We start from the raw sequence: 25,739 nt of genomic DNA, 5'->3' as shown, positions 1-25,739 counted from the left end.
GCTCCAAAAGCGGTCCCGTCCTGCTCTCGGTTTGCAGTCTGCACCGGAGGGACCAGGGCGGACAGAGTGGAGAGAGAGAGAGAGAGAGAGAGGGCGGCAACCTGTCAGGTTGTTTCCGTCCACTTAGTTTCGTCCAGTAACTTCTGTGGAGCCGCCGAGGCTGCAGTTCTCTGGTCACCATGTCAGCGTACGGGTCTCAGCAGGCCCTGAACATGCTCCGCAGGGCCAACTCCAGGGGAGAGTTGACTGGAGAATCCACCTACCAGTACGCACGGAGCGACGGCTTCCACGGAGGGGGTAACGGATACGACCAGTACGGACACGACGGACACAAAACCTTCACCTATTCAAAGTCCGTGAAGGGAGGTGGGATGGCTAGCGGAATGGCGAGCAGCATGAGAGCCGGAACCACGAGAGGAATGACGTGGCGTGGGGCCAGCATGGGAGGGGGGGCGATGAGCGGCGCCGGCGGGGGCGCGATCAGCGGAATGGGGTATGAATTTAAACTCTATCTTCCACAAGTTTTGCGTTTCTTTTTGCACCTGTGGCCAATGTGTGAACTGCAGCGCACGATAGATTATTAACCGTGACAGCCTGTGTTGTTTTTTTGGGCCCTGCAAACACTAAAAACACCCGATACTCACTGGCCTTTAAAAAAGCGAACAAAGCAATTCAATGCACATCAGCCCGCAAGAGTATAATTACAGGGAAATGTTCTTGTTCTGCAAAGTAACAGCATTTCCACTTGTTTTGTAACACTGAAGTAAAGCTGGTGGTAATTGTGTATAAAACAAAATAAAGTGATGTTTAACTCAGATTGGTTTGCAGAGTCACGTCAGTGACATAACTGATCATACGCACTGATAATGCGCAGTGATACACGTCGTGATGCTGACATACAGCTGTTGTCTTTGGCACGTCTTTTCAATTGTTCCTCAGCTTCTGCTCTGCACAGGAGCAAACCTCCCCGGGGAGAAACGAGATTTACAGTCCGCGTTAAATTGCCGCCTCCCTCTGCTGCTTCACAGACCCACGGACACGCGTGTCGCTTTAACACATGCGACTCTATCAGCAGCACAAGGATTGTGTTTCTGACCCCGCACTTTGAGGAACGGGCAGATTTATTTAATTCGCAAACATAAGTTGTGAGTCAGAGCAACTTCGTTTATGGCTTTGATAGTTTTATATCAGGGAGTGATGTTTGAGATAAGGTACTCATGTAAGCCCTGTGATTAAGGGAAAAGTGCCTGGGGCAGCTTATGGCAAATATAAGTACATTTATTACATTGTTTATTATAGCTGGTAGCACTTTTTTCTGGATGGTAAGTAAAACAAGAAATACAAGTGTAGAGATGACAGAGATATTACAGGTGTTATTTGGAAACAGTGCTCTCATTCATAGCTAGTTAAATAAGCCAATGTCAGCTTAGATTTTTAGGGCAATAGTTATGATATGTGTGATAACACAAGTATATCAAAACTGGTCAATAAAATTGATAATAGAGATACATAGAGTGGGTCTTTATGCATATTTTAGAATGAGGTCAACATTGTAGTTTGTATGTGTGTCTGTGAAAACCAGAGCAGGTTTCAGGAAAAGTGTATTTTGTAGAAATTTGGATGCTTATCTGAGTTTCAGCTCAGACTGTACAAAACATTTTGCTCATATACAGCCAGCATAAATAGTTTAGTACCTCAGAATTGAAAACACGTACTATAAGCAGCAGTGATAGCTGGTTATCTGGGGTGATAGCTTTTTCTGTCTCTATATCTCCTTGTTTCTAGGAAACAGAGAGATCTCTATCATAACAACACTTATTTTTCTAAATTTTTAGATTTGTGGCTGCTGCCACAGCTCGTGTGTTTGAGCCCATATACCAAAGGCCCCACTAAAGATCTGTGTTCAAGTCTGCTCCAGACTTTTCCCCTCACTTTCCTGCGTGCCTGCAGTGCTTTCCTATCAAATTAAACCTAAAACAATATTAAAAGAAAATTGTAATGTTTATAATAGCAGTGAAAAGAGTTTCTTTGGCACATTGTGTATGAATGTTGACTATACATACCAGCTGTTGAGCCCGTACTGATGTAATCCGTTGCAGTGTATTTTTTTAGCTAATGTATTTGAAAAATCTAGCCATAACCATGACCATATCTTTTCAGTTTGTGGATTATGATGATATATGCAAAAGGAGACACTGCTTTGTTTTAGGGGAACACACGGTGAAAAAAACTGGGAACCGCTGCGGTAACTGGGAATATTTTGGTAATAGTTAAAGCTGAAGATCTTAATGTTAATGAGTTTACTTCGCTGCCCTCCACAGTGGCTCTACACTTACTTCTATCAACCAGAAGGCCGCTATCCTGCAGAGCCAGTGCAACGAGTACCTGCAGAAAGCCGAGTACTACATTCAAGCTGTGAGTTGTGTTTTCTTTTCTTATTTGTGTTACTTATTGTGCTTTTACTGCTAGAAGTGCAGATAAAAGTCAGTTAGCCCAGTCAGGAGGGTTTTTATTTCACATGAAGAGTGTAGTGTTGTAGCCTGTCCTCTGAGGCAAAAAGAAACAGAAAGAATGACAGAAACGTTGTGCGGCTGTAATTGGAGTAGCTGGATGTGTAGGCTTTTGGTGTACGGTCAGAATCTGTGAGAGACACCAGATAGATAATGTTTCATTTTTGTTTAACTCCCTGTTGGATGTGATTTTTAGAACTGGCCCCTTGAGCAGTATTGCAACTGTCAGTCCACTTTAAATTTACACCCTTCCTTAGTTTAGCTGTTAAGCAACCTATCATGAATTATTTATGTTACTGTGAAGTTCATCGCAAGTGCAAAACTCACCTTAAAATTTGTGGGCGTGTGATTTATCGTCTTGTTGACTACTTATATCGGCAGACTATCACAACCGCTTTGTCCTTGTCATAAATCATCTTCTTCCGTGGGTTGTAAAAGTTGTTTTTCTGAAGTTTTGACATTTTTTGGCACTTCTAAATGGAAATAATTCAATCTAAAGCACAACAAGGACAAAAGACATCTATACTCCAAATGTGCCCATTCAGTTTTCTGGATTTGTACACCTCCTTGTGTCTGTGTATTGCAGGGTGGAAACCCGAGTGAGGCCGAGTACTTCATGGGGATGGCCAAAGAGGCCATTCAAAATCTGAAGAGCTGCGGGGCCGACCTGAGGCAGATGGGACAGCCTAATGAGAACGTAATGAGAAGGTAAGGAAGGCCAGATTTCTCTCTCTGTCTTAATCATCTCAGTTTTCTTTTACTAGAACAGTGCCCATCCGAGGTCAGTGTTACCCATGATTTTGACACTGAAATGTAACTGTCTCTTGAATGCGTCACATGCAGGTAATTAAGTAATTCAGTTGCTGTTCAAAAGGATAGTGAATGTATCTCAAGCTTTAAACTTAGTCCAAATTTCCTCAGGCAGTCAGTAATTAATCTCCCATTTTTAAAGCAGATGGGATGAATGTTTGTTGACCGGACAGATGGATGGACAAACAGAGATTTCATGAATTTTTATAAAAATATATTCTTTGTATAGCATATGCTGTTCATTCCAAGTCTCATCTTTTTCTGTTTTCTAATCCATAGTGTGGAGATGTACAATAGCCAGCTGAAGGGGGTCCACATGGCCATCTCAGGCACCACGCAGAGAAGGAAGAGCACCAAGGGGGGCTCCGTTGGCTGGGAGGAACCCGGAAGGAGCTATCATGATGCTATGGGCTGGATTGCACAGCAAAAGGCGTGTATAGACACACCCAACTTAATACCTAACGTGCACCTGCAGCTGCTTTTGAAGATCAGTCTTCTGACATTCATGAGCCCTTTAAGGAATCCTGGGTTAAGGTGTCTTGGTAAAGCTTGAGGGGCATTACTACAGTGTGCATTAAACTGTGCATTACCTGCAGTAGATGGTGGTCAAGCACCCGAACTTGGGGGAGTCGAGAAGAATATACTTTATTAGCTAAGAAATCTACTAAAAATCAATATTCGGTGAAATTTAGGCAACATTTACATTTCAAAAGATTTGTTGGAGGCTTGTTTTTTTCTTTTACATTTTTGACAGGGTTTTTTGCGCATTTATTTCAGTCTTAAATACCCTAAAATTGTTGCATTTTGATCACCTGATTTCGGTTAACACCAGCCTTCATTTTTTCAGATTAAGAGAAGTTGATGTAATTTGTCACATTAGTAAGTCAGAGACGTTTGTTACACACAACAGATAATCAGCTCATTTCATATCATAGCACATTTAAACACAACAGAAGTTAAAATGCTCCACAGTATATTTCATATATTATAGTTCTTTAAACACACTAAAAATGTGAACAACTACATTAAAATAATTAAAATTGTTAAACAGTTCAAGAAAAAGTATTTTTTATGTTTAACTGGAGAAACAGAGCCTTTACACAAAAGAAATCTTTGTGAAATAAACCTAAAGTGAAAGAAAGACCTACTTCTTCAACAACAAAAGTGACATTAATGCCCACTAACTAGATGGTTAAGTGCCGTGTCACTTTATGACAGTGTAATAAAAGGTGTCGGTAAACCAAATGACAGATCTCGCTGAACCATGATCGCTATGATAACACAACATTCACAGCATTTAACACAGAGCATAGAGAAGAATGCTCTGCTATGTTGGTGTAGACACAGTATTAAGGGTGGTTGTGGTTAAGTACAAATAGAAGCTAAAAGGAGCTATTGTTTTACACTCAGTGCTAAATCATTTCTTTCTGAGTGGATTGCTGATCTTTGACCCCAAGTGGTGCATGAATTTACCAGCAAATTGCTGGTTTAACTTGTATCTCTGCCGCCACCTGCTGGTGACATGAAGTGCCTGTGTCTGAAGTCTTCTCTAAAACTCGATCTACTCCGTGCAGCGTCTGATTGAAACAGCTTCATGGGGAGACGATCCTGCAGCCATCGAGCAGCAGCTCATGAGCCACCAGAGGTTTCACAGCTCCATCCAGAGGAGCGTCGAGTTCGATCGAGCCAGAGATGACCTGGTGGGTTCAGTCAGCAGGTTCAGTATCAATGCTGTGATGATGAGACGATGCTGAGATTCACTGTTGCTTCAAACAGAAGCGCCGTTGATCTATTGTTTGGGATATTTAAAGTCACAAAACTAAACCAGTGTTAAAGAAGATCACAGGGTAAAGAGATAAATAACCTAAACAAATAAAAATGATCCGCTATTGGTCAGATAGCGATTTGTTATTATTAGTATCTGTTTTGATTATTAGCATTTGCAAATATTGACACATCACTTTATTTTGAAACACATAATTTGACTCATTCTCTTCCCCCAGATGAAGACAGGAGACAAAGCCAATCTTAAGGCTCTGGATCAGGAATGGGACAATCTCCAGGTGAAGAAACTAAATATTATCTCTGTGTAGTGTATTTCCCTGTTAATCGCTAGAGATTTGTATTAAATTGATTCACTTTAACCCTGTTTAACCCTGCTAGAAAAAGTCCCATGATCGGACCCAGCAGCTGCGAGAGTTCCAGCAGATCATTCAGGAAATATCCAAAGAGATCATGTGGGTGAATGAGAAGGAGGAAGAGGAACTGATGTTTGACTGGGGAGACAAGAACATCGACCAGTATATCCCCAGAAAGCAGGAGAGCTACTCGGTTAGTCAAACATCGGATCACAAGGGAACAAATATAGAGCTGGATTCAGTAGATGCTGCAAAAAATCCACTTTTTAATTTCCAATTTTACGAGCTTCATTTTAGGCAATAAACATTCTTGGCAATTCCTTGAGCCTAAATGGCGCTGATGTCTTTTATGTAGTAATCTGCATCTCATAAGGGAGCAATCATCTGTGGTAGATTGGATTTTGGCAGCTGCGATTAGTCATCCACTTACAGCGAAGCCACAGAACTTCCCTCTTGCTGCATCCTGATGTTTTTCCTGTGTCCCTGTGAATATCCACCTCTTCTTATATAACAGAAACTGATGAGTGCCCTGGAGGTAAAAGAAAAGGATCTGAATAGGCTGAAGGCCAAAGTGGACAACCTCCTGAAGAATGACCACCCTGCATCGGACAAGATCGAGGTCTGGAGCGATCAGAAGTAGAAATCTCAGTCCAAAAACAACTAGTTATAAACCTGCAAGTAAAAGCTTGGCTTTTTTTCCAGTGTTTGTGTGCTTGTGCATTCTCTTCAGGCTTATAGTGACACCCTGCAGACTCAGTGGAGCTGGCTCCTTCAAATAACAAAATGCATCGACACTCACCTGAAGGAGAATTTAGCGTACAGCCAGGTAACTTAAAGCTACTCTAATAAACATGAACCTGCAGGAGTCAGTCACACTGACGGACACTGTGAATAAGAGTGCATGTAAAAGATGCACCATGACACCTCTGATTTCTTGTTGCTACATTAGCATTTTGATTCGCTTTCAGCTTTTCAGTTGTTATGTACACATAAAAATTGCTTGTTTACTTATCATAATGAGACTGGGAAACTACAATTAACTTCATGCTAGATTTCACTCAGTATTTCACAAATTGGGCTTGTTTTCTCCTGAAACTCACATCACATATGCTTACACACGTGTGCATTTAGTTTTTCAAGGAGGCCAACGAGACGTACAGTGCTCTGCAGAAGGAACACGAGACGGTTCGTAAGAATTTCATCTGCGACAAGAACACTTCTCTGGAGACCCTGCAGGAGCTCCTCAGAAACCTGGAGGTACGACAGCGTCATTACAGCAGTAACTCATCAGCTAGGCATCAGGAGCTTGATCGCGTGTGTTTAGACGTTTAGCATAGCGAGATAAAACTGATTAGACTGAACATACAGTAGATCTTTGATGTAGGATGAGTAGGGATGGGTATCGTTTAGGTTTTATCCGATACCGGTGCCAAATCGGTACTTTTGAAACGGTGCCGGTGCTCAAACGGTGCTCAAACCGGTGCTTAAAGAATGGAGAACACAAAATTGGTCCAAAAACCTCTCATGCTCAGCTGGTTTTTGTAAAAAGATAACAATGTTAGCCTTTTCTGCAGCTATAGGGCATATATGGTATCACTCTTGGCTGGAAGCAGTGCTTAATCAATGGAAAAAACACAAACTTTGTCCTAAACCTCTCATGTTTAACTGTTTTCCACTTTTTCTTTGGTCATTTTAGCCTTTTTGTCCAGGGTGAAGGGAGCATCTGCCATCAAACAAGAAGACAGCCGCATGTAGCTATGATGATATTTGCTAGTTCAGCTTACATGCATTAATGTAATAACGTGGTTAGCCTACTCAACGTAAATTACACACGAACAACATTTAGCTACTCACGCAGAGAAGAACGGCTGCTGCTGCATCATCATCCGTCATCATTTCTGCTACACTGGCAGGGCTAGGGGCCAGGACTCTCCTCTTCGGGGTTTTGGGGGATGTTGCATAACAGGCAACCCACCCGCAGTAGATGCGCTCGGTGTGAGGTCTCGCAGCAAGCTATCAAATACGGCGCATTTCTGGGCTATGCGTCGCCAGGTGTTTCATCAGATTCGAGGTGTTACCTTCTTTGACAGTATCACAGTATCACCTTAAAGCACTTGTTGCAGGCTGCTGAGTTTGCATATTTTGCTGTGAAGTACAACCAGACTTTTGACCGCTTCGCCTTGGACATTTTTAATCTGTAGCTCTGCTCTAAAAGAACGTACGTACCTGGGCCCGCCTACTATCCTCGGAAACGTAAAATGATTGGCTAGAAGTGTATCACAGCTCAGGAAAAAAAAGCACCGAAATAAAGCACCGAAATGTGCGCTGCTTTTCGGTCTGGTTACTACCGTTTATGTCAGAACCGGTGCCATCATGGTACCGGACACCGGTACCCATCCCTAAGGATGAGCTTTTGAAAATTTCATGTCTCAGGCACTACAGTAAACAACAACACAAATCCTGAAATATATAAAGTCAGTGGATTATTTAGCCAGATAATTCAGTTCAGTTCATTTTTATTTCAAACATTTCAAACATTCACAATCATTACAAAATATCATTCCATCATTTGTTTGAAAAGGAGTAGGCTGAAGTATTTACTTATTTGTCCCTACCCCCTCAAGTTTTACCTCTCATTCATTTAATTTTTTTTTGTCTTAAATAACAAACAACATATGAAACATATGAAGTAAAACAAAACAAAACAAAACATACATAAATCAAAAACAAGAAATTAGCAAGCCCCACCACAGTATAGTTTCTTACATATGAAAAATACAGAATGTGTATATTTGCAGATACACGAGTTATGGAAAAACAAACAAACCAAAACAAAACCCCCAAAAAGGAACCACAACACCATTACCAGCATCTCCATAATTCATCAGGAGAGGTTGCTCGGAATAAACTGAATGTAAAAAAAGTTTTCTTTGAATTTAACGTTTTACTTATTGTACTTATGTTATAAAATCACATAGAACATTTACACATAATTAAAAAATGGGCAGGATTTTGGACAAATTAGTTTTGAGTGTACCACCTAATAGTGAAGCAACTCCAATACCATTGGATAATACCTTCGAATGACCAAATGTTTCTTTTACTCATTCTGGACCAGAACCCCAGTTTTTACAGTCCAGGAGAAACATGCATCTTAGCCCTCAAACTTTTGCCAAACAATAGAAAGTACTATTTTGGTTGTTGGCATCTTGTTACAGACATGCTCGAATTCAGCCCATTCTTTTAAAAGAAACATTATTTGTACTGTAAAGGCAGACTGCATACCTAGTAGTTATGGCATTAGTTACAAAAATGGAAACAGAACTCTCAAAAAAAACCAAACCAGTTCTGGATTGCAGGTCATATGTTTCATACAGGACAGGCCATTCTGTGCGACTTCATTATTTACAGAGAGACAAAAATGTTGGCGAATTAGAAAAGTAAAGCAGTTGTTAATGGCTAAACAGTGGCAGGTTGACTGAAACCTTTTTTGTCTTCAGAGGGAAAAGGAGAAGATTGTGGAAAATAGGAGGCAGGTTAAACACCTGGTCAGCAAGTCCAAGGAGATCGTGAGACTGAAACCCAGAAACCCTGAAGAGAAGAACACCAGCGGCGTCATTGTCAAGGCTCTGTGCGACTTCAAGCAGGACCAGGTCAGTTTTCAGATGTCAAAGTTAAACACATATTGGTATTTTTATTTTTTACTTTACGTTGCACCGACATTCTCTCTTTCTTTTATTCTAACTTGTGTTTCATGTGTTTTATGTGTTTTATGTGACCTTTGGGCTCACAGAAGGTGATCCTTAAGGGCAATGAGGCTATCCTAAAGGACAACAACCAGCGCAGTAAGTGGCTGGTGACTGGCCCGGGGGGTCTGGATATGTTGGTGCCCTCTGTGTGCCTGATTGTACCGCCACCTAATCCAATCAGCATCAGTCTCGCCAACAAGTAAGAAACAAAAAATGCTTTGATTTGGACATTTACTGTTAAAGGTGATTGTATAACTCTTGCTCTGGCTGGAAAGATAATCCTGAAACCTTTAAATTTCACCTCTGTGTCGTGCAAAGAAACGAGCAGTACTACGAAGCAATCCTGTCAATCTGGAGCCAGCTTTATATCAACGTCAAGAGTCTCATCTCCTGGCAGTACTGCGTCATGGATATCCAACGCATCAACTCCCTCACCATCTCCATGGTAAGGACCGACGAGGTGTTGGAAGTCGGCCTCTGCTGTCTGTAAAAAAAATATTTAGTCATACGTCAAAGTCAAACTTTTGCTCTCTTGCAAGGTATCAAAGGAGAAAACAAATGGTCATAATAAAAGTTGTGACATGGTGTTAATTAACGTTTAATTATTTGGTTTTAAAGGTGGGTTTTTGCTTTTACAGTTTGTTCTAAGCCAACAGCTGTAGTCTTCCATTTAATATGGGCTTAAAAAGTGTGTAAACGTCTCTCATTCTGAGCCACCTCCAGATGCTGGGAAACAGCTCCCATAGTTGCACACTTTGGAGTGCTGCATAACTCTGTGGCATTCAAACAGACATTTAAGCATCTCTCGAAACCCGCTGCTTCAAACCAAAGTCCCTTTTGCAACTTTTCACTGCTCCAGTTTGTACTTTGTGTTAAAAAAACACACACAATCATTTTACTGCACTGTTATTCTTATAACACTTGATGATTTATTGGTGGAAAATTAATTTATAAACATAGCCTTAGAACTTAGAAACTATGTTTCTTACAAGTGTGGTGAGTATCGTCAACATAAAGAAGGTACCAAAGATTTAAAATAGCATGTCACATTTGACCTCTGACCTCTCCTTCTCGGTGAAAAGATCTGTTTGGGTCCAAATTAAACTTAATGTTTCTGTGTCTGTTCAGTTGGCCAAGATGCGCCCAGAGGAGTACCGGAAAATGATCAAGAGCATGGAGACTCACTATGATGAGTTTATAGTGAACAGTGTAAATTCCCAGATGTTTGCTGATGAGGACAAGAGGAGCATAGAGAACCAGGTCAATGATGCCCAGACCCACTATGAACAGCTAGTGGTGCAGATACCTACTTACAGTAAGTGTTTGTAGTAATGATCACCTCGCAAGTACACGTTCTGTTTATTCTGTACATTTCTATTCAGTCTCATATATCAGATGGACCTCTTGCGCTCATTTTCAGCTCCATATGTTTATTCTTGCACTTCTTGGCTTTTGTTTTTTTAGCCGGATGTCTCTTAGACTTGTATATAAACATTGCTCAAATTCAATATTTTTAGTACGTATTTCAGTATATTACAGTAAAGTACAGTATACAGTATGCATTTGAGTCTGTGTGCTTCATAATGGAATAATTGAATTGAATAAGTGAATCTAGGGAACTTTTGAAAAGACTTTTATCTATTTTTTAAAAATCGTTTTGTCCACAGTTGTCCAGCAGGAACAATTACAGCAAACATCTGGGCAACAACACCAGCTGATTATATTACAGCAGCAGCAAGTACAAGCTGCTGCTGCAGAAGACGCAAGGAGGCTTGAAGAAGAGGCCAGGATGCGCCAAGAAGAGGCCTGGAGGCTTGAAGAAGAGGCCAGGATGCGCCAAGAGGAGGCCAGGAGGCTTGAAGAAGAAAGACGGAGAGCAGAGCTCAGAAGACAGGCCGAGAAGAAAGCGGAGGCAAAGAAAGAGGTGGTGAAGAAGGAAGTGATAAAAGTGACCAAGACGGACGCAGGAAAGAGGAAGGTATCCACATCATCATCATCATCATCTCACAGCTTATTAGAGCTGCACTCGCTCAGATTGAGGCTGGAGGCCGCTGAAGACATGCTGAGTCAGCACATCCATGTCTGCTTCGGAGACAACGGCGTGCAGGACTGTAGCCTCAAGATCTCTCAGTTAGAGGTGAAAGCATAAAATATAAGAATAACAGAAATGCATGTAGAATGAAAACAAAAACGACCCTGTATTTATCGCGACACATATATGTGCATCTTTCAGACTGTGCAGCGTGATGTGGACTCGATGCGTGCTGAGTACTTACTTTTGAAGGAGCGCATTCTAAACGAGCTGGAAAGCGTGAATGATTCAGACAAAGCTCAGTTCCTCCGCAGCGAGATTGGAGTGATTAACCAAAGACTGGGCAGCCTGGAGAGCAGCTCATCAGCTTATGTTCAGCGGTACATAACACAAGGCAAAACCTCAAAACGATGGCGTAAAGCTTAGTGTGTTCTTCTGATTAATTTAAAAGCACAGTTAATAACTGTGCACTGTAAGATCAATTATTATCTGCAAAAAAATATACTTTTACATACAGATAATCTACATTATGACAAACACACATATGCCTTGCATATTTGCATATTTGATTATTCCATATGCTTGTTTTAGGCTACGAGCTCTAAGGGACATGCTGGAGAGTGTGGCACGAGCCGAGGACATTGTGAAAGTTTATGAAGCAAGAATGACAGAAAAGGAGACCACTTCTCTGTCTCCTGAGGAAGTGGAGGAATATATGTCAACTCTGAAGGTATTTTTGCAAGATAATGGTGTTTTCCTACTCTTTGATAATAGCAGACAAATCATTTGTGAATACTGCCCTATTTTTCTTATATCCTTTGTGCTGTGACATATGCTTTAATTCCACTTATCAGGCTGATTTTTATTATACGGTGGATGCAGTCGTATGATTGATGTTGTGTCGTGTGTCGATGTGCAGAACATCAAAGCAGAGCTGGATCAGAAGAAAGGTATTCTAAATGCTATGGAGGCAGAGTTGTCCAAGGCGAGCCACTGGAACGGCCAGGTGGGCGGATCCTCCCACAGGTGTGACCTGATGCTAACAAAATACACAGAAGATGTGAACATGCTGTCAGACCGCTGGAGACGAATCCAATTACAGCTCGATACGAGGTATGCTGCTCTGTCAGTTTTTAATAATAACTGACTGTTAATGTGAAATTGAAGACTTTACAGTCATGCAGTAAATAACTCATTCCATATTCAACCATATGTATATGAGGCTGCTTGTACACATGTGAATCTATTTTTAAAACATCTTATTCACATACACATATGTCAATTTGTGATTGGCAGAAAATGATCGAGCAAAGCACAAAACATTTGTTGCTTCGGTATTTTAAATGTAATAAAAAAACAATATTAATCTGTAAACTTGGCATGACAGCGTTTGAGTAAAAGTGACATAACTCACTTATGCTGGTCGTCTCTTCCACTTGCTCAGAATGCAGGACCTTCGATCATATCTGCCTCAGCTGCAACACTACAAGCAAACCAGCACTTCCATTCTTGAATGGATTGAAGCCACTCGCAGAAAACAGGTGGCTCTACAGGCCACCAAAATAGAAAATGTTCAAGCACTGGAAGACCTCATTAACAACCAGAAGGTAATATGCTGAACTTTTGCTATTATTAGAGCTACTTCCAATAATTTTCTGTGAAGGCATCAGATACCTGACATCTGTACTTTGTGGGTTTCTCTAGGCTCTGAATGCAGAAATCAAGGTGAGGAGGGAGACAGTAGATAGTGTGCTGAAGGACAATGAAGCCTGTGTGAACGCTATCAAGGTAAGTAGGTCAATAATCGAGTGCATTTGGCCTCAGATTCATTAAAAGATCAACTTCCTCTATTTATTTATTCATTTTTATTTTTAACAGGACTATGAAACAGACCTTGCAGCTTACACCTCTGGTTTAGAAACTTTGCTCAACATCCCAGTGAAGAGGACAATGCTGAAGTCGCCGTCAGTGGATCTCAATCATGAAGTAATGCAACTGTAGTAAAAACATTAGACATGTAGTAAACCATTAGTACATGACATGTTTTTTCTTGTAGGTTAGAGTTGATTTTTCTGATGTTTTATTAAAATTAAATTTGTCTCTGTTCCAGGCTACCCAACTGCAGACTCGATATATGGAGTTGCTTACCCTTTCTGACGACTACTACAGATTCCTAGGAGATTTGCTCAGAAACATGGAGGAGCTCAAGGTACGGATCTCCAATGCTGAACATCCAAAAATATCTTGTTGGATGTAATCATGGTTTTCTTTCTTTTTTCTTCTTCTTTTTCTTTCTTTCTGTTTATGACATCTTGTCATCAAACTGCCCAGGGATTATGAATGAGAATTTGGGGTAAATCTGTCACCTAATCTTTGATATAACGTTAAAGTTAAAGGAACTCCTTTATACCTTCCAGCAAACCATTGTTGTTAATAACATCACCTGCAGTCAGCATTGTGTTGCTCCCATTTACATGCGTCTTTTGCTCATGAACTCGGTGTATTAATATCCATCAGCTAACAGAGTATTAAGACACACATTGCATGCAATGCGATGTTACTGACTGTCCAAGAACTGACAGACTACAGATGCTATATACATGAGTTTCAGTATAAAGAGAGTAAAGTTCACTTAGATATGACCAATGCCAAGGACATATGTTGCGACTAAGTTGCAGCTAGTCATAATAAGCAACCTACTATCCACTATGTTGGATATTAGTATCCTATGGAAAGCAAATTTTTTTCTCACATAGGACTATAGACTGGTAGCCTACTCCCAGGCAGACCATTTGGTAAGGAAAAATGTGTATTCCCATTCAAGTACTAACCAGGCACAATGCTACTTAGCTTCTGAGATCAGATGGTATCAATCTAGAGAAAAATATATCTTTCACAGCTGGACATTGTGCTAAAGGTGCAGTTTAGTGTTAGTAAGTTATGGTTGCAAACTAAGATAATAACAGTGTAGCTATGGATGACTGTAGTAATCTGTTAGTGAACAAAGCAATTACAGGGAGGTTTTGTTGAGATAAACCACATACCTCATTTGTGACTAATTTCACTTTGTAAGTACAAGCAACCTCCATGGACAGATTATTAGTTATTTAAGAACCGTTTTGTAGTCTCAAGATGAGTCTTTTCATTGTCACTAACTCACAACCACACGTCTTATGATTGATAACCTGTTAGCCAAGTGTGTGGTTTCATATGGATAACCTTCTATAGTATGATCAAGATTTTTAAAAAAGCAGTTTTTTGTTCAATAAGACCTAAAATACAGAAAAGTTGGTGGAAAACGCAAGAGACATGAGATAACTATAGTTTTTTTAAATTCAATTAATTATAATGGCAAATGAAACTCTACAATAACACAGAAAAACCCAACGATCCGATGAGATGACAACATCTCGCCCCCTCCCCCACTCCCCATAAACAAGCATTTGGTGACAGTGGGAAGGAAAAACTCCCTTTTAACAGGAAGGCATAGGTATCTGTCAGAACTGGTTGGGGGTTTTGGATTTGCCTCAAACTGAATGGAATGTTTCTTCATGGCAACACGATATGAATGTGGTGTTAATAGGGTTGTGCTAAGCAAATGTTATGCTGGATACTTGTTAACCACAACACAAGTGGGTAAAAAATAATAATGAAAGTTTAATTTATCATTTTTAAAAACACATTTGTATTCATCTTTTCTTTGTCTTTCCTTCAGATTCGTAACACAAGGATTGACCTGTTAGAAGAAGAACTTCGCCTTCTGAGAGACGATATGAGAGACCGCAACGCCAAGAACAAATCACTGGAAGATGCTCTTGCTCAGTACCAACGGGAGCTGAACCAGTCAAAAGAACAGTTGCTGTCAATGGAGGAGGTGAAACAAACTGCATCGTTGCAGTGCAGTGCCACCAAGGAGAACCTAGATAACACACAGAGCCAGCTGGCAGGCCTCAGAGATCAGGTGGAACGTCTCAACTACTTGCTGGATGAAGAAAAGAGGAAGAGGAAGCTAGCAGAAGAGCGCTACACTCAGCAGCAAGAAGAGTATGAAGCAGTGCTGAGAAAGAGGCAGAACGAGCTGGAGACAGTCAGTTGGTCCAAGGTGGAGGTGGAGAAGACTTTGTCAAATAAAGAGCTTGAGATTGAACAGCTCCGGCGACAGCTTGCTGACGAGACAGCAAGGTTCATGGAGCTGCAGAAGGAGATATCAAAGGTAAGGAGCCAATACAGTACGGAGATCAATAACTTAAAGCTCAGCTACGAATCTCAGATCCACGTCAGCCATGCAGACATGCAAAGGCTGGCAGCTGAGAGGGACGAGGATACAGTGGAGCTCCAGCTGCAGTATGACAGGATGGAGGCAGAGAGGAGGAATCTCGAGGAGGAGCTACGGAGACTCCGAATATCTATCAGCCAGGTTGAGGAACAAAGGAAGGCAGCAGATGAGGAAGCTCACACTCAGCGGGCTGTAATCATCGAGGAAGGCCGCAAGAGAAGAGAATTGGAAAGTCAGGTGGAACTGTTGATGAGGCAGAGAGACGAGCAAAGTAGCCAGTATAGAGCAGAGCTGGCTGAGGTTAGGAAGGACCTGCAGGAGACGAGTGACCGACTGGCTTATGTCACACACAGTCTAGAGGAGGAGACCCGCAGAAGACAAACTGCGGAAGAAGGTCAGGGTGTGCTTGAACAGACTCTGTCCCAGCTGCAAGTGAAGCTAACTAATTCATCAGTGGCTGTAACCCAGGGGCGGGAGTACAAGGAGGAGCTTCAGAAACTGCGATTGGAGCTGGAGAGAGAAAGCAGGGAGCGAAGCAGAGTTGAGCAAAATATGAGAAGCTTACAGGGACGCATCAAGGACCTCCAAGCTGTAAGAGATGGACTTGAGAGCCAGGTGGAGAATTTGCGGCAAGCTAACCAAGAAGAAGTAGCCAGAAGAAGGCAGATCGAGTCAGAGCTAGAGAAGACCAATATGACCCTGGCAGAACACAGCAGCACTATCGTTGCACTACGCCAAAGCCAAGAACAAGCCAGCAATTCTGAAAAGAGAGGTGAAGAAGAGCGTCTTCAGTTGCAGGAGGAGCTAGAGAAAAGCTTGAGACAGAACAAGACCTCTGCAGAGCACATCACACAGCTGAGCTCTGACCTGAAAGCCCTTCAGCAGCAGCTGCTTGAGGAGCAGCTCAAAGTCAAAGAGGCAAACCTCAGGAATGAAGGTCTTTATAAATCTATAGAGGAGAAAAGCAAGATACTGAATGCGAACTCAGTTGAGCTTCAAAGGCTGAAGGAGCTGACAGAAGCTCAGACCAAAGAGAGGCTGAGACTGGATGAGGAGCTAAGGACAACACGACATGAGAAAGATGAACTCTTGAGGGCCAAACAGGGAAGTGATGATGAGCTCTCCTCGCAGATTACTGCGCTGGAGCTGCAGCTACAGGCCAGTGAGCGCAGTAATTTAGACTACCGCAACCTGGTCTCCGAGCTCTCCTCTGAGAGGGAGAAACTCAAAGTGGAGACTGAGAAAATACAAACGCAGGCCACCGAGGTACATGGAAGTTTGGTGCTTAGTCCTGGACTGTTCTCGTCTTTCCAAATCAGAGTCTTCACCACTTGAAGCATTCAAGTAGCAACTGTAGCTCTAGCTAGTCTGAAGCAAACCCTTTCCTTGCATGCTGGAGTGCCTCTTGTAGATGCAACTCTGATTTGAACACATACTGTCTGTATGTGTTTGAATAAACTTGCATGTGTATAAACTCGCATGCAAACATAATCTGTGCCTCTCTACCTGACAGCCTTCCTATTCCACTGTCTCCCTGTACACACTGTGGAAAGATGGGGAGTTAAGGGTTAGAGTTAGTGCAGTTCGCTTGCTTTTTTGGGGTCACTTTATTTGCCCAGAATGATCAGCACCATCACTGCCGCTGGTTTCCTGGTCTACTAGATTCTGATCATTGTTTCTTATATTTTTAGTACATCTTAATGGGCTTAAAGACACCTTTTGCAATCTTGTAAAACAGCACTGGCATGACTTCAGAAATTTACAGTTTCCAAAAATGCTTATGACAACTCCTCTTGCAAACTAAAATCAGGTGATCACGATTGGCCCACATCTATTGGTTTTATGTATCTGTGCTGTTTTGCAAATCAGTCTTGCTTTCTGGTCGTTAAATAGAATTAGCCATTTTTTGTTATATCACTAGTATAGCAAACCAAATGGCAGAACAGGCACAGACTTGCTTTTTATATTTCAACTTTTAACACTATTGCCAGCTGTTTTTCTTTTACAAAAATGTAAAAAGGTTTGAGTTGTAACGACAACAAAAAACTTTTTTGAGAAAATGCTTTTATTGTTTCTAAATAAGCTGTGCACCCAAATATTCTTTCCGCAGAAAGAATTCTTGCACTGTGAAAGATTGAAAAGAGCAAGAATGTGCACTGTCCTCAATAACCACTGATTGTATACAAAAAATGAAAAAGAAATAAATGAGGTTCCTCATCTATACTGTTAATATATGAGTATTTTTGAGTTGAGTAACTTCTCGTCTCTTTTCTCTCTCTTTATTTCCTGCAGATAAGAGCCACCATGCAATCCCTTCAGTCCCAGTATAATGAAATTGTAACCGAGAGAGACACTCTGTTGCTGAAATTGCAGTTGTCAGAAAAGGACAAAGACCACATCTTAAGACTAGAGGAGGAACTCAGCCGCATTAAACTGTCCTTAGAATCTGAGTATCGCAATAAGCAGCGTCTACAGGAGGAGAACGAAAGAGTGAAGAGGGATTTAAGTCACTGGAAGGACCAGTGTGATAGCAAACATGGCCTGATTAGGCAGTATGAGACAGACAAGGATATTTCGGAGAGGGAAAAGAAATCTTTGAAAAGTGAGATAGAAAGGCTGATGAGAGAGTTACGTGAGCTTGAAGAGTCATATAAAATTAAACTGTCAGCCACCCAGAAAGAATTACATGAGGTCACCATTGTCAGAAAGAACATAGAAACTGAACTGAAGACTGCCAGAGAACCCCCAACCTTGGATCCTTCCACTCTGATTTTTGATGGAGTCCGTAAGACAGTGACAGCAGACCAGTTGCTCAATTGTGGTGTTTTGGATAAACAAACATGTAACCAGCTGGTGAAGGGACATAGGACTGTCCCTGAAGTGTCTGTTGACAAAAAAGTCAATTTAAAAGGTACAGGCCCAATAGCCGGGGTGGTAGTTGAAGGTCTAAAAGGTCCAGGCTCCATTTCTGGACCTCAGTTTGCAAAACTGACTTTCACTGAAGCCAAGAATGAAAATCTCCTCCCAGCAGATGCCATCAATTTGCTTCTGGATGCTCAAGCCGCTACAGGACACATCATTGACCCCAGAACTAATCAAAAGTTGACAGTTGAAGAAGCATGTAATCATGGTGTGATTGATGATAAGGACAGAGAGAGGTTGCTAGCAGCAGAAGCTGCAGCTGTAGGATATAATGGACCTGGGACAAATAAACCTCTTTCAGTATTTCAGGCCATGAAGATGGGACTAATTGACAGAAACACAACACTGCGTCTTTTACAAGCTCAGGAGTCTGTGGGGGGCATTCTAGATCCAGTACTCAGTGTGTTCCTTCCCAAAGACACAGCCATTGAGCGTGGCCTAATTGATGACAACTTATGCCGTGCTTTGAGTCAAAGACCTGAGCTCTACCTGGACCCAGAAAACGAGGACGGTGTAAGTTATATGTCAATGAAGAGAAGATGTAAGGTAGAACCACACACGGGCCTTCTTCTTCTTCCTGTCACTGAGAAGATAGATCCCTCCAAACTTATTTTTGATGGTGTTCGAAAACCTGTCACAGCCAAGCAGCTGCTGGATTGCAGTGTCCTGGACAAGCCAACATTTAAAGATCTAGAAAAGGGGAAGAAAACCATCCCAGAAGTGTCTGTTGATAAAAATGTCAATCTGAAGGGGACTGGGCCAATTGCTGGGGTGGTAGCTGGGAAGCAAGGCAAAATGTCCTTGTCAGAAGCCAAGAGACAAATGTTGCTACCTGAGGATACTGCAGATTTGCTACTGGAAGCGCAGGCTGCAACTGGTCATATAATTGACCCTCAAACAAATCAGAAGTTGACTGTAGAAGAGGCATGCACCAGAGGAGTAGTGGATATAAGAGATAGAGACAAATTATTGGCAGCTGAGGCCGCTGCTGTTGGCTACAAGGATCCTAAAGTTGCCAAGCCTCTCTCAGTGTTTGAGGCCATGAAGAAAGGATTGATTGACAATAAGACTGCACTGCGTCTACTGCAGGCCCAAGAATCAGTGGGAGGAATTCTAGATCCCAATCTCAGTGTGTTCCTGCCTAAAGACACAGCTATTAAGCACAACCTTTTAGATGAAAACCTTCGTCATGCTCTGAAACAAGATCCTGAATGTTACATTGACCCGGAAACTGAGCATGATGCCAGCTATGAGACTTTGAAAAAAAGATGCAAGATAGAGCCTCATACTGGTCTGCTACTTTTGCCAGTCTCAGAGAAACTAGATCCTACTAAACTGGTCTTTGATGGTGTACGTAAACCAGTAACAGCAAAGGACTTGCTTGATTGTGGGGTGCTGGACAAACCAACATTTAACCAACTACTGAAGGGGGAGAAGACTGTCCCAGAGGTGTCTGCAGACAAGAAGATCTCTCTAAAGGGGACAGGAGTGATTGCTGGTGTGGTGGCTGGACCTTTAGGGAAACTGTCTTTATCAGAGGCCAAGAAACAGATGCTCATGCCCTTAGACAGTGTAGATTTACTACTGGAGGCCCAGGCAGCGACAGGTCACATCATTGATCCCATATCCAATCAGAAGCTGACAGTAGAAGAGGCATGTGCAAGAGGAGTGGTGGACAGTAGTGATCGAGACAAACTCTTGGCAGCAGAGGCTGCTGCTGTTGGCTACAGAGACCCTTACACAACCAAGCCTCTTTCAGTGTTTGAGGCGATGAAGAAGGGAATAATTGACAAAAAAACAGGACTACGTCTGCTGCAGGCCCAGGAATCTGCAGGTGGGATTCTAGATCCAAACCTTAGCGTGTTCCTTCCGAGAGACACAGCTATAAAGCGTAACCTTGTGGATCAGGAACTCTGTCGTGCATTAAATCAGAACCCCGATTGTTACCTTGATCCAGACACAGAACGTGATGCCAGCTATGGGGCTTTAAAGAGAAGATGCAAATCAGAGCCTCACACAGGCCTGATACTTTTACCAGTCACTGAGAGGAAGGACCCTTCCAAACTCATGTTTGATGGTGTCCGCAAACCAATCTCAGCACAGCAGTTGCTTGATTGTGGGGTTCTTGACAGGGAAACATTTAACCAGCTAGTAAAAGGACAGAAGACTGTCCCTGAGGTCTCCGTGGATAAAAAGATCTTTCTAAAAGGGACTGGTTCAATTGCTGGTGTAATAGCTGGGCCTTCAGGGAAGATTTCTTTAGCAGAAGCCAAGAAACAGATGATCATGCCCCCAGATAGTGCAGATTTACTTCTGGAAGCCCAGGCTGCTACAGGTTACATTATTGAGCCTACATCAAATCAGAAGTTGACAGTAGAGGAGGCATGTGCAAGGGGAGTAGTGGACAGTAAAGATCGAGAGAAACTCTTGGCAGCAGAGGCTGCTGCTGTTGGCTACAGAGACCCTTACACAACCAAGCCTCTTTCAGTGTTTGAGGCGATGAAGAAGGGAATAATTGACAAAAAAAACAGGACTACGTCTGCTGCAAGCCCAGGAATCTGCAGGTGGGATTCTAGATCCAAACCTTAGCGTGTTCCTTCCGGAGACACAGCTATAAAGCGTAACCTTGTGGATCAGGATCTGTCGTGCATTAAATCAGAACCCCGATTGTTACCTTGATCCAGACACAGAACGTGATGCAGCTATGGGGCTTTAAAGAGAAGATGCAAATCAGAGCCTCACACAGGCCTGATACTTTTACCAGTCACTGAGAGGAAGGACCCTTCCAAACTCATGTTTGATGGTGTCCAAACCAATCTCAGCACAGCAGTTGCTTGATTGTGGGGTTCTTGACAGGGAAACATTTAACCAGCTAGTAAAAGGACAGAAGACTGTCCCTGAGGTCTCCGTGAAGCAAAACAGATGATCATGTCCCCCAGATAGTGCAGATTTACTTCTGGAAGCCCAGCTGCTACAAGGTTACATTATTGAGCCTACATCAAATCAGAAGTTGACAGTAGAGGAGGCATGTGCAAGGGGAGTAGTGGACAGTAAAGATCGAGAGAAACTCTTGGCAGCAGAGGCTGCTGCTGTTGGCTACAGAGACCCTTACACAACCAAGCCTCTTTCAGTGTTTGAGGCGATGAAGAAGGGAATAATTGACAAAAAAACAGGACTACGTCTGCTGCAAGCCCAGGAATCTGCAGGTGGCATTCTAGATCCAGCCCTTAGCGTGTTTCTACCTAGAGACACAGCTATAAAGCGTAATCTTCTGGATCAAGATCTGCTTCGTGCATTAAACCTGAACCCCGATTGTTACCTTGATCCAGACACAGAACGTGATGTCAGCTATGGGGCTTTAAAGAGAAGATGCAAATCAGAGCCTCACACAGGCCTGATACTTTTACCAGTCACTGAGAGGAAGGACCCTTCCAAACTAATGTTTGATGGTGTTCGCAAACCAGTCTCAGCACAGCAGTTGCTTGATTGTGGGGTCCTGGACAAATCAACATTTGACCAACTACTGAAGGGAAAGAAAACAGTCCCAGAAGTCTCTGTGGATAAGAAAGTCTTTCTAAAAGGGACTGGATCCATTGCTGGTGTGGCAGTTGGGCCTTCAAGGAAAATGTCCTTTACAGAGGCAAAGAAAATGAAAATTCTGTCATCTGATAGTGCTGACATGCTACTGGAAGCTCAGGCTGCCACAGGTCACATCATTGACCTCAGAACTAACCAGAAACTAACAGTCAAAGAAGCATGTGCCAGAGGAGTAGTGGATAAAGAGGATGAATCAAAATTGTTTGCAGCGGAAGCTGCTGCTATAGGCTACAAAGACCTTACTACTGGCAAACTTCTGTCAGCTGGCCAGGCCATGAAGAAGGGATTAATTGACAAGGACACAGCTCTGCGTGTGCTTCAAGCTCAAGAGTCTGTAGGGGGTATATTGGACCCTGACCTCAGTATATTCCTACCCAAAAACATTGCACTAAATAGGAATCTCATAGATCAGGATCTATACCATGCCTTAAGTCAGGGTCCTGACTGTTATCTGGACCCAGACACCAAGCAAGGAACTCCTTATGTATCCCTGAAGAAAAAATGTAAAGCTGATCCAAGCACAGGTCTTTTGCTTCTCCCTGAACCTAAAAAGCCAGCAACTGTCCAGGGGCTTAGAGGCCAGGTGTCTGTTGTGGATCTAGTGGATGCAAACTTGCTGCAGCGGTCTGATATTGACAAGTTGAATCAAGGTAGCTTGACTAGCCAAGAGGTTGAAGAGCGTCTACGCTCCTATCTGAGAGGTTCCACCTGCATAGCAGGAGTTTATGATCAGGCCAGTGATAAAGTACTGACAATTTATCAGGCAATGAAAGATGGACTGTTGAAATCTGGGACCACTCTTGAACTGCTTGAAGCTCAGGCTGCCTCAGGTTTTATAGTTGATCCTGTGAACAATCTCTATCTAACTGTTAGTGAAGCCTACAATAGAAGACTGTTTGGGCCAGAGTTTAAAGATAACCTGCTAGCGGCAGAAAGGGCTGTGACTGGTTACAGACTGCCTGGTACAGACAAGACTATCTCTCTCTTTCAGGCCATTGAGAAAGGTCTAGTGGAGAAAGGCCATGGCATTCGTCTACTAGAGGCCCAAATTGCCAGTGGTGGTATCATTGATCCGGAACACAGTCATCGTATTGATGTGAATGTAGCCTACAAAAGAGGCTACCTGGATGACGGAATGATTAAGATCCTCTCTGATCAGAATGCTGATACTAAAGGTTTCTTTGACCCTAACACGGAAGAAAACCTAACCTACACGGAGCTTAAGAACCGCTGTATCCCAGATAAGAAGACCGGCCTCATGCTTTTGCCTATAATCGACAAGAAAAGTCAAGAGTCAACACAGAAGAACACTCTGAGGAAGAGGAGAGTATTGATCGTGGACCCAGACACCAATAAAGAGATGACAGTCCGAGAAGCATATGACAAAGGGCTTATTGACTACGAGACCTTCCTGGAGCTGTCCGACCAAGAGTGTGAATGGGAAGAGGTCACTATTACTGCTCCAGATGGTTCTGTAAAGTTTCTTATTAATGACAAGAAAACTGGAAGACAGTATGACATTACAGAACTGCTTGAAAAGCGATTAATTGATGAATCAGTTGTAGCTCAGTATCGTGCACGAGCCATCACCATTAATGAATTCGCTGATATCATCACCAGAAAGACCAAACATAGCTCATCGTTTGGACAACCAGCTGCCTTGGGCACATCTTCAGTGAAATCATCATCATCATCATCAACAACTTCAAGAACACCTTTGGGAATATCTTCAGTAACATCATCATCAACAACTACAAAAACATCTTCATCATCAAATTTAAGAACATCAGAAGGCTCAGTTCCCTCTTTGTCGACATCATCCTCACGATCATCCTCACTGGTGTCAAGACCCTTATCTCCCACTCTCGCTAAAATGACCACAACAAAGACGACCACTGTCACAGAGCGAAGCGCCAGCAGTGTTTCGCAAGATTCACCTGATTTCCATAAACACATGTCCAGTGTATCTTTCACTCTGTCCTCTCCTGTTGAAATAGTGGGTGAACAAGAACCTATTGGTGCCATTTTTGACACAGACAACGTAGAGAAGATATCTGTCACAGAGGCGTTAAATCGTGATCTAGTGGATTCCATCACTACCCAGAGACTGCTTGAGGCCCAGGCGTGCACTGGAGGAATTGTTGATCCTGCAAGTGGCAGAAGGGTCAGCATCCAAGAGGCATGTCGTATGGGCATAATAACTGAAGACATGGCCACTAAACTTAAGCCTGCTCAAAAAGCCTATATTGGCTTTGAAGATGTAAAAATGAAGAGAAAAATGTCAGTTCCTGAGGCAGTTAAGGAGATGTGGCTGCCATATGAAGCAGGACAGAGATTCATGGAGTTCCAAGTTGTAACAGGAGGTCTGTATGACCCAGAAATGGGTGGTAGAAGAACCATAGAAGATGCCTTGAAAATGGGTTGGCTGGATGGGAGAGCAGGCCAGAAGCTCCAAGATACGAAATACCACACAAAGAACCTAACATGCCCCAAAAGTAAACTTAAAATCTCTTACAAAGAGGCTCTGGATAACTGCCTGACAGAGGAAAGCACTGGCGTTAAAATGCTCCAGGCGTCGTCTGTGTCTTCGAGAGGCATCAGTAGTCCATACAATGTTGCCTCTGCCCCAGGATCCACCACAGGCTCCCGGAGTGGCTCACGACGAAGCTCCCGCAGGAACAGTTTAGACTTAGGCTCTCCCATATCCTCATCAGTCAGTCGCTACAGTATTTCCAGCTTCAACTCCTTCCAAACCAAAAGCTAAATTGATAAAAGAAAAGCAGAGTTTGTACTTTTCTTGCACACAAATCAGAATTTGTCAAAACTATTTTCAGTGTTTTGGAAAAAAGTTGTGGAAAAAATGAGTGTTCTGTGTGAGGAGAAAATTTATATTTAGCAGTCTGAATTGTTAAATGTTCGCATATTTTTAGAGTAAGCTTTGGTGTTGATGTGCTTAAAAATCTATAGTTCAAATTATACAGAAAAACTGCAAGATGTTTGTTTGTTTGTTTGTTTTTTAATGGACAAAAGTATTAATGGTTTCTAAAATAAGGTGTGTGGATTAATAATATAGTTCATGTCATTTAATTTTTTTTTCAAAAATTAATGAAAATATCACTTTGTATGCTTTGCATTTGAAAAATGATAGAATAGGGTTTACAGTTATTTGACATGTTGTGTGTTTGGTTTACAGGGAGGGATTTATAGTTGGGTTGCATTGGCTTAACTGCTGTTTTTCATCATTTTCATAAAGTCATCTTTTATTCATTCATTCATTGGTTTCTTGCCCAGTAGTGCTTCCACTTTTGTAACGTTTTTTTTTTCAGTATCTTAAAATAAAAACTTGAGTTTTTTGCTCATTCCTGACTGTTCTTATTTGTGTTCATCTAAAATACCCTTTGTTGCTGCCATGTAAGATATGTTTGTTCATTTTATTTGGTTATTTGGTTTTTGTTTGATTTTCAATTCGCAGCACAATACATTTGTGCTGTGGTAATTTCATCTATATAAAATGCTAAATGAAAGATTAAAAATTATAGATATTTGTATTTTATTGCTTCAGCCTTGGCATTATCACAAGTAATCAAATGCATTTTTCAGATTAAGGTTTGATTTGAAAGAAATAAAACTGAGCAACTGGTGTTAGGGCACCCAAAACAGTTAACACAGGCAATAACATGGTAGATGCATAAAGTAGAATAGTAT

General features: G+C 42.0%; 1 protein-coding gene across 2 annotated transcripts; it reads left to right on the top strand.

Annotated features, from left to right (window-relative positions):
* On the top strand, window positions 1-25,393 carry dspb (desmoplakin b). 2 transcript variants are annotated; one of them, XM_026147239.1, is made up of 25 exons: window positions 1-493; window positions 2,322-2,415; window positions 3,097-3,218; window positions 3,600-3,750; window positions 4,895-5,020; window positions 5,324-5,383; window positions 5,484-5,651; window positions 5,973-6,077; window positions 6,189-6,284; window positions 6,590-6,715; window positions 8,959-9,111; window positions 9,252-9,406; window positions 9,526-9,652; window positions 10,336-10,522; window positions 10,875-11,344; window positions 11,441-11,619; window positions 11,831-11,969; window positions 12,159-12,352; window positions 12,684-12,846; window positions 12,944-13,027; window positions 13,118-13,225; window positions 13,350-13,448; window positions 14,955-16,781; window positions 17,808-20,733; window positions 21,377-25,393. In XM_026147239.1, exons 1-25 carry the CDS (start codon window positions 180-182, stop codon window positions 24,796-24,798), a joined length of 11,595 nt encoding a protein of 3,864 aa, XP_026003024.1. In that variant the 5' UTR covers window positions 1-179; the 3' UTR covers window positions 24,799-25,393. The 2 variants fall into 2 exon arrangements, with proteins under 2 accessions (XP_026003024.1, XP_026003025.1); XM_026147240.1 differs by having other exon boundaries at window positions 6-493; window positions 14,955-15,452.
* Window positions 25,394-25,739: the final 346 nt, after the last annotated feature.

Source organism: Astatotilapia calliptera, chromosome 17, assembly GCF_900246225.1.
Source record: "Astatotilapia calliptera chromosome 17, fAstCal1.2, whole genome shotgun sequence".
NCBI classification, from domain to species: Eukaryota; Metazoa; Chordata; class Actinopteri; order Cichliformes; family Cichlidae; genus Astatotilapia; species Astatotilapia calliptera.
This window is presented reverse-complemented; position numbering and strand designations above follow the sequence as displayed.

What these genes read in the sequence shown, in the direction of transcription:
- dspb (XM_026147239.1), top strand. Translation starts at nt 180, where the DNA reads ATGTCAGCGTACGGGTCTCAGCAGGCCCTGAACATGCTCCGCAGGGCC. An exon ending in ATCGAGCCAGAGATGACCTG is followed by an intron (nt 5,021 to 5,323) that starts GTGGGTTCAGTC and finishes CTCTTCCCCCAG; the next exon opens with ATGAAGACAGGAGACAAAGC. An exon ending in ACTCCCTCACCATCTCCATG is followed by an intron (nt 9,653 to 10,335) that starts GTAAGGACCGAC and finishes GTGTCTGTTCAG; the next exon opens with TTGGCCAAGATGCGCCCAGA.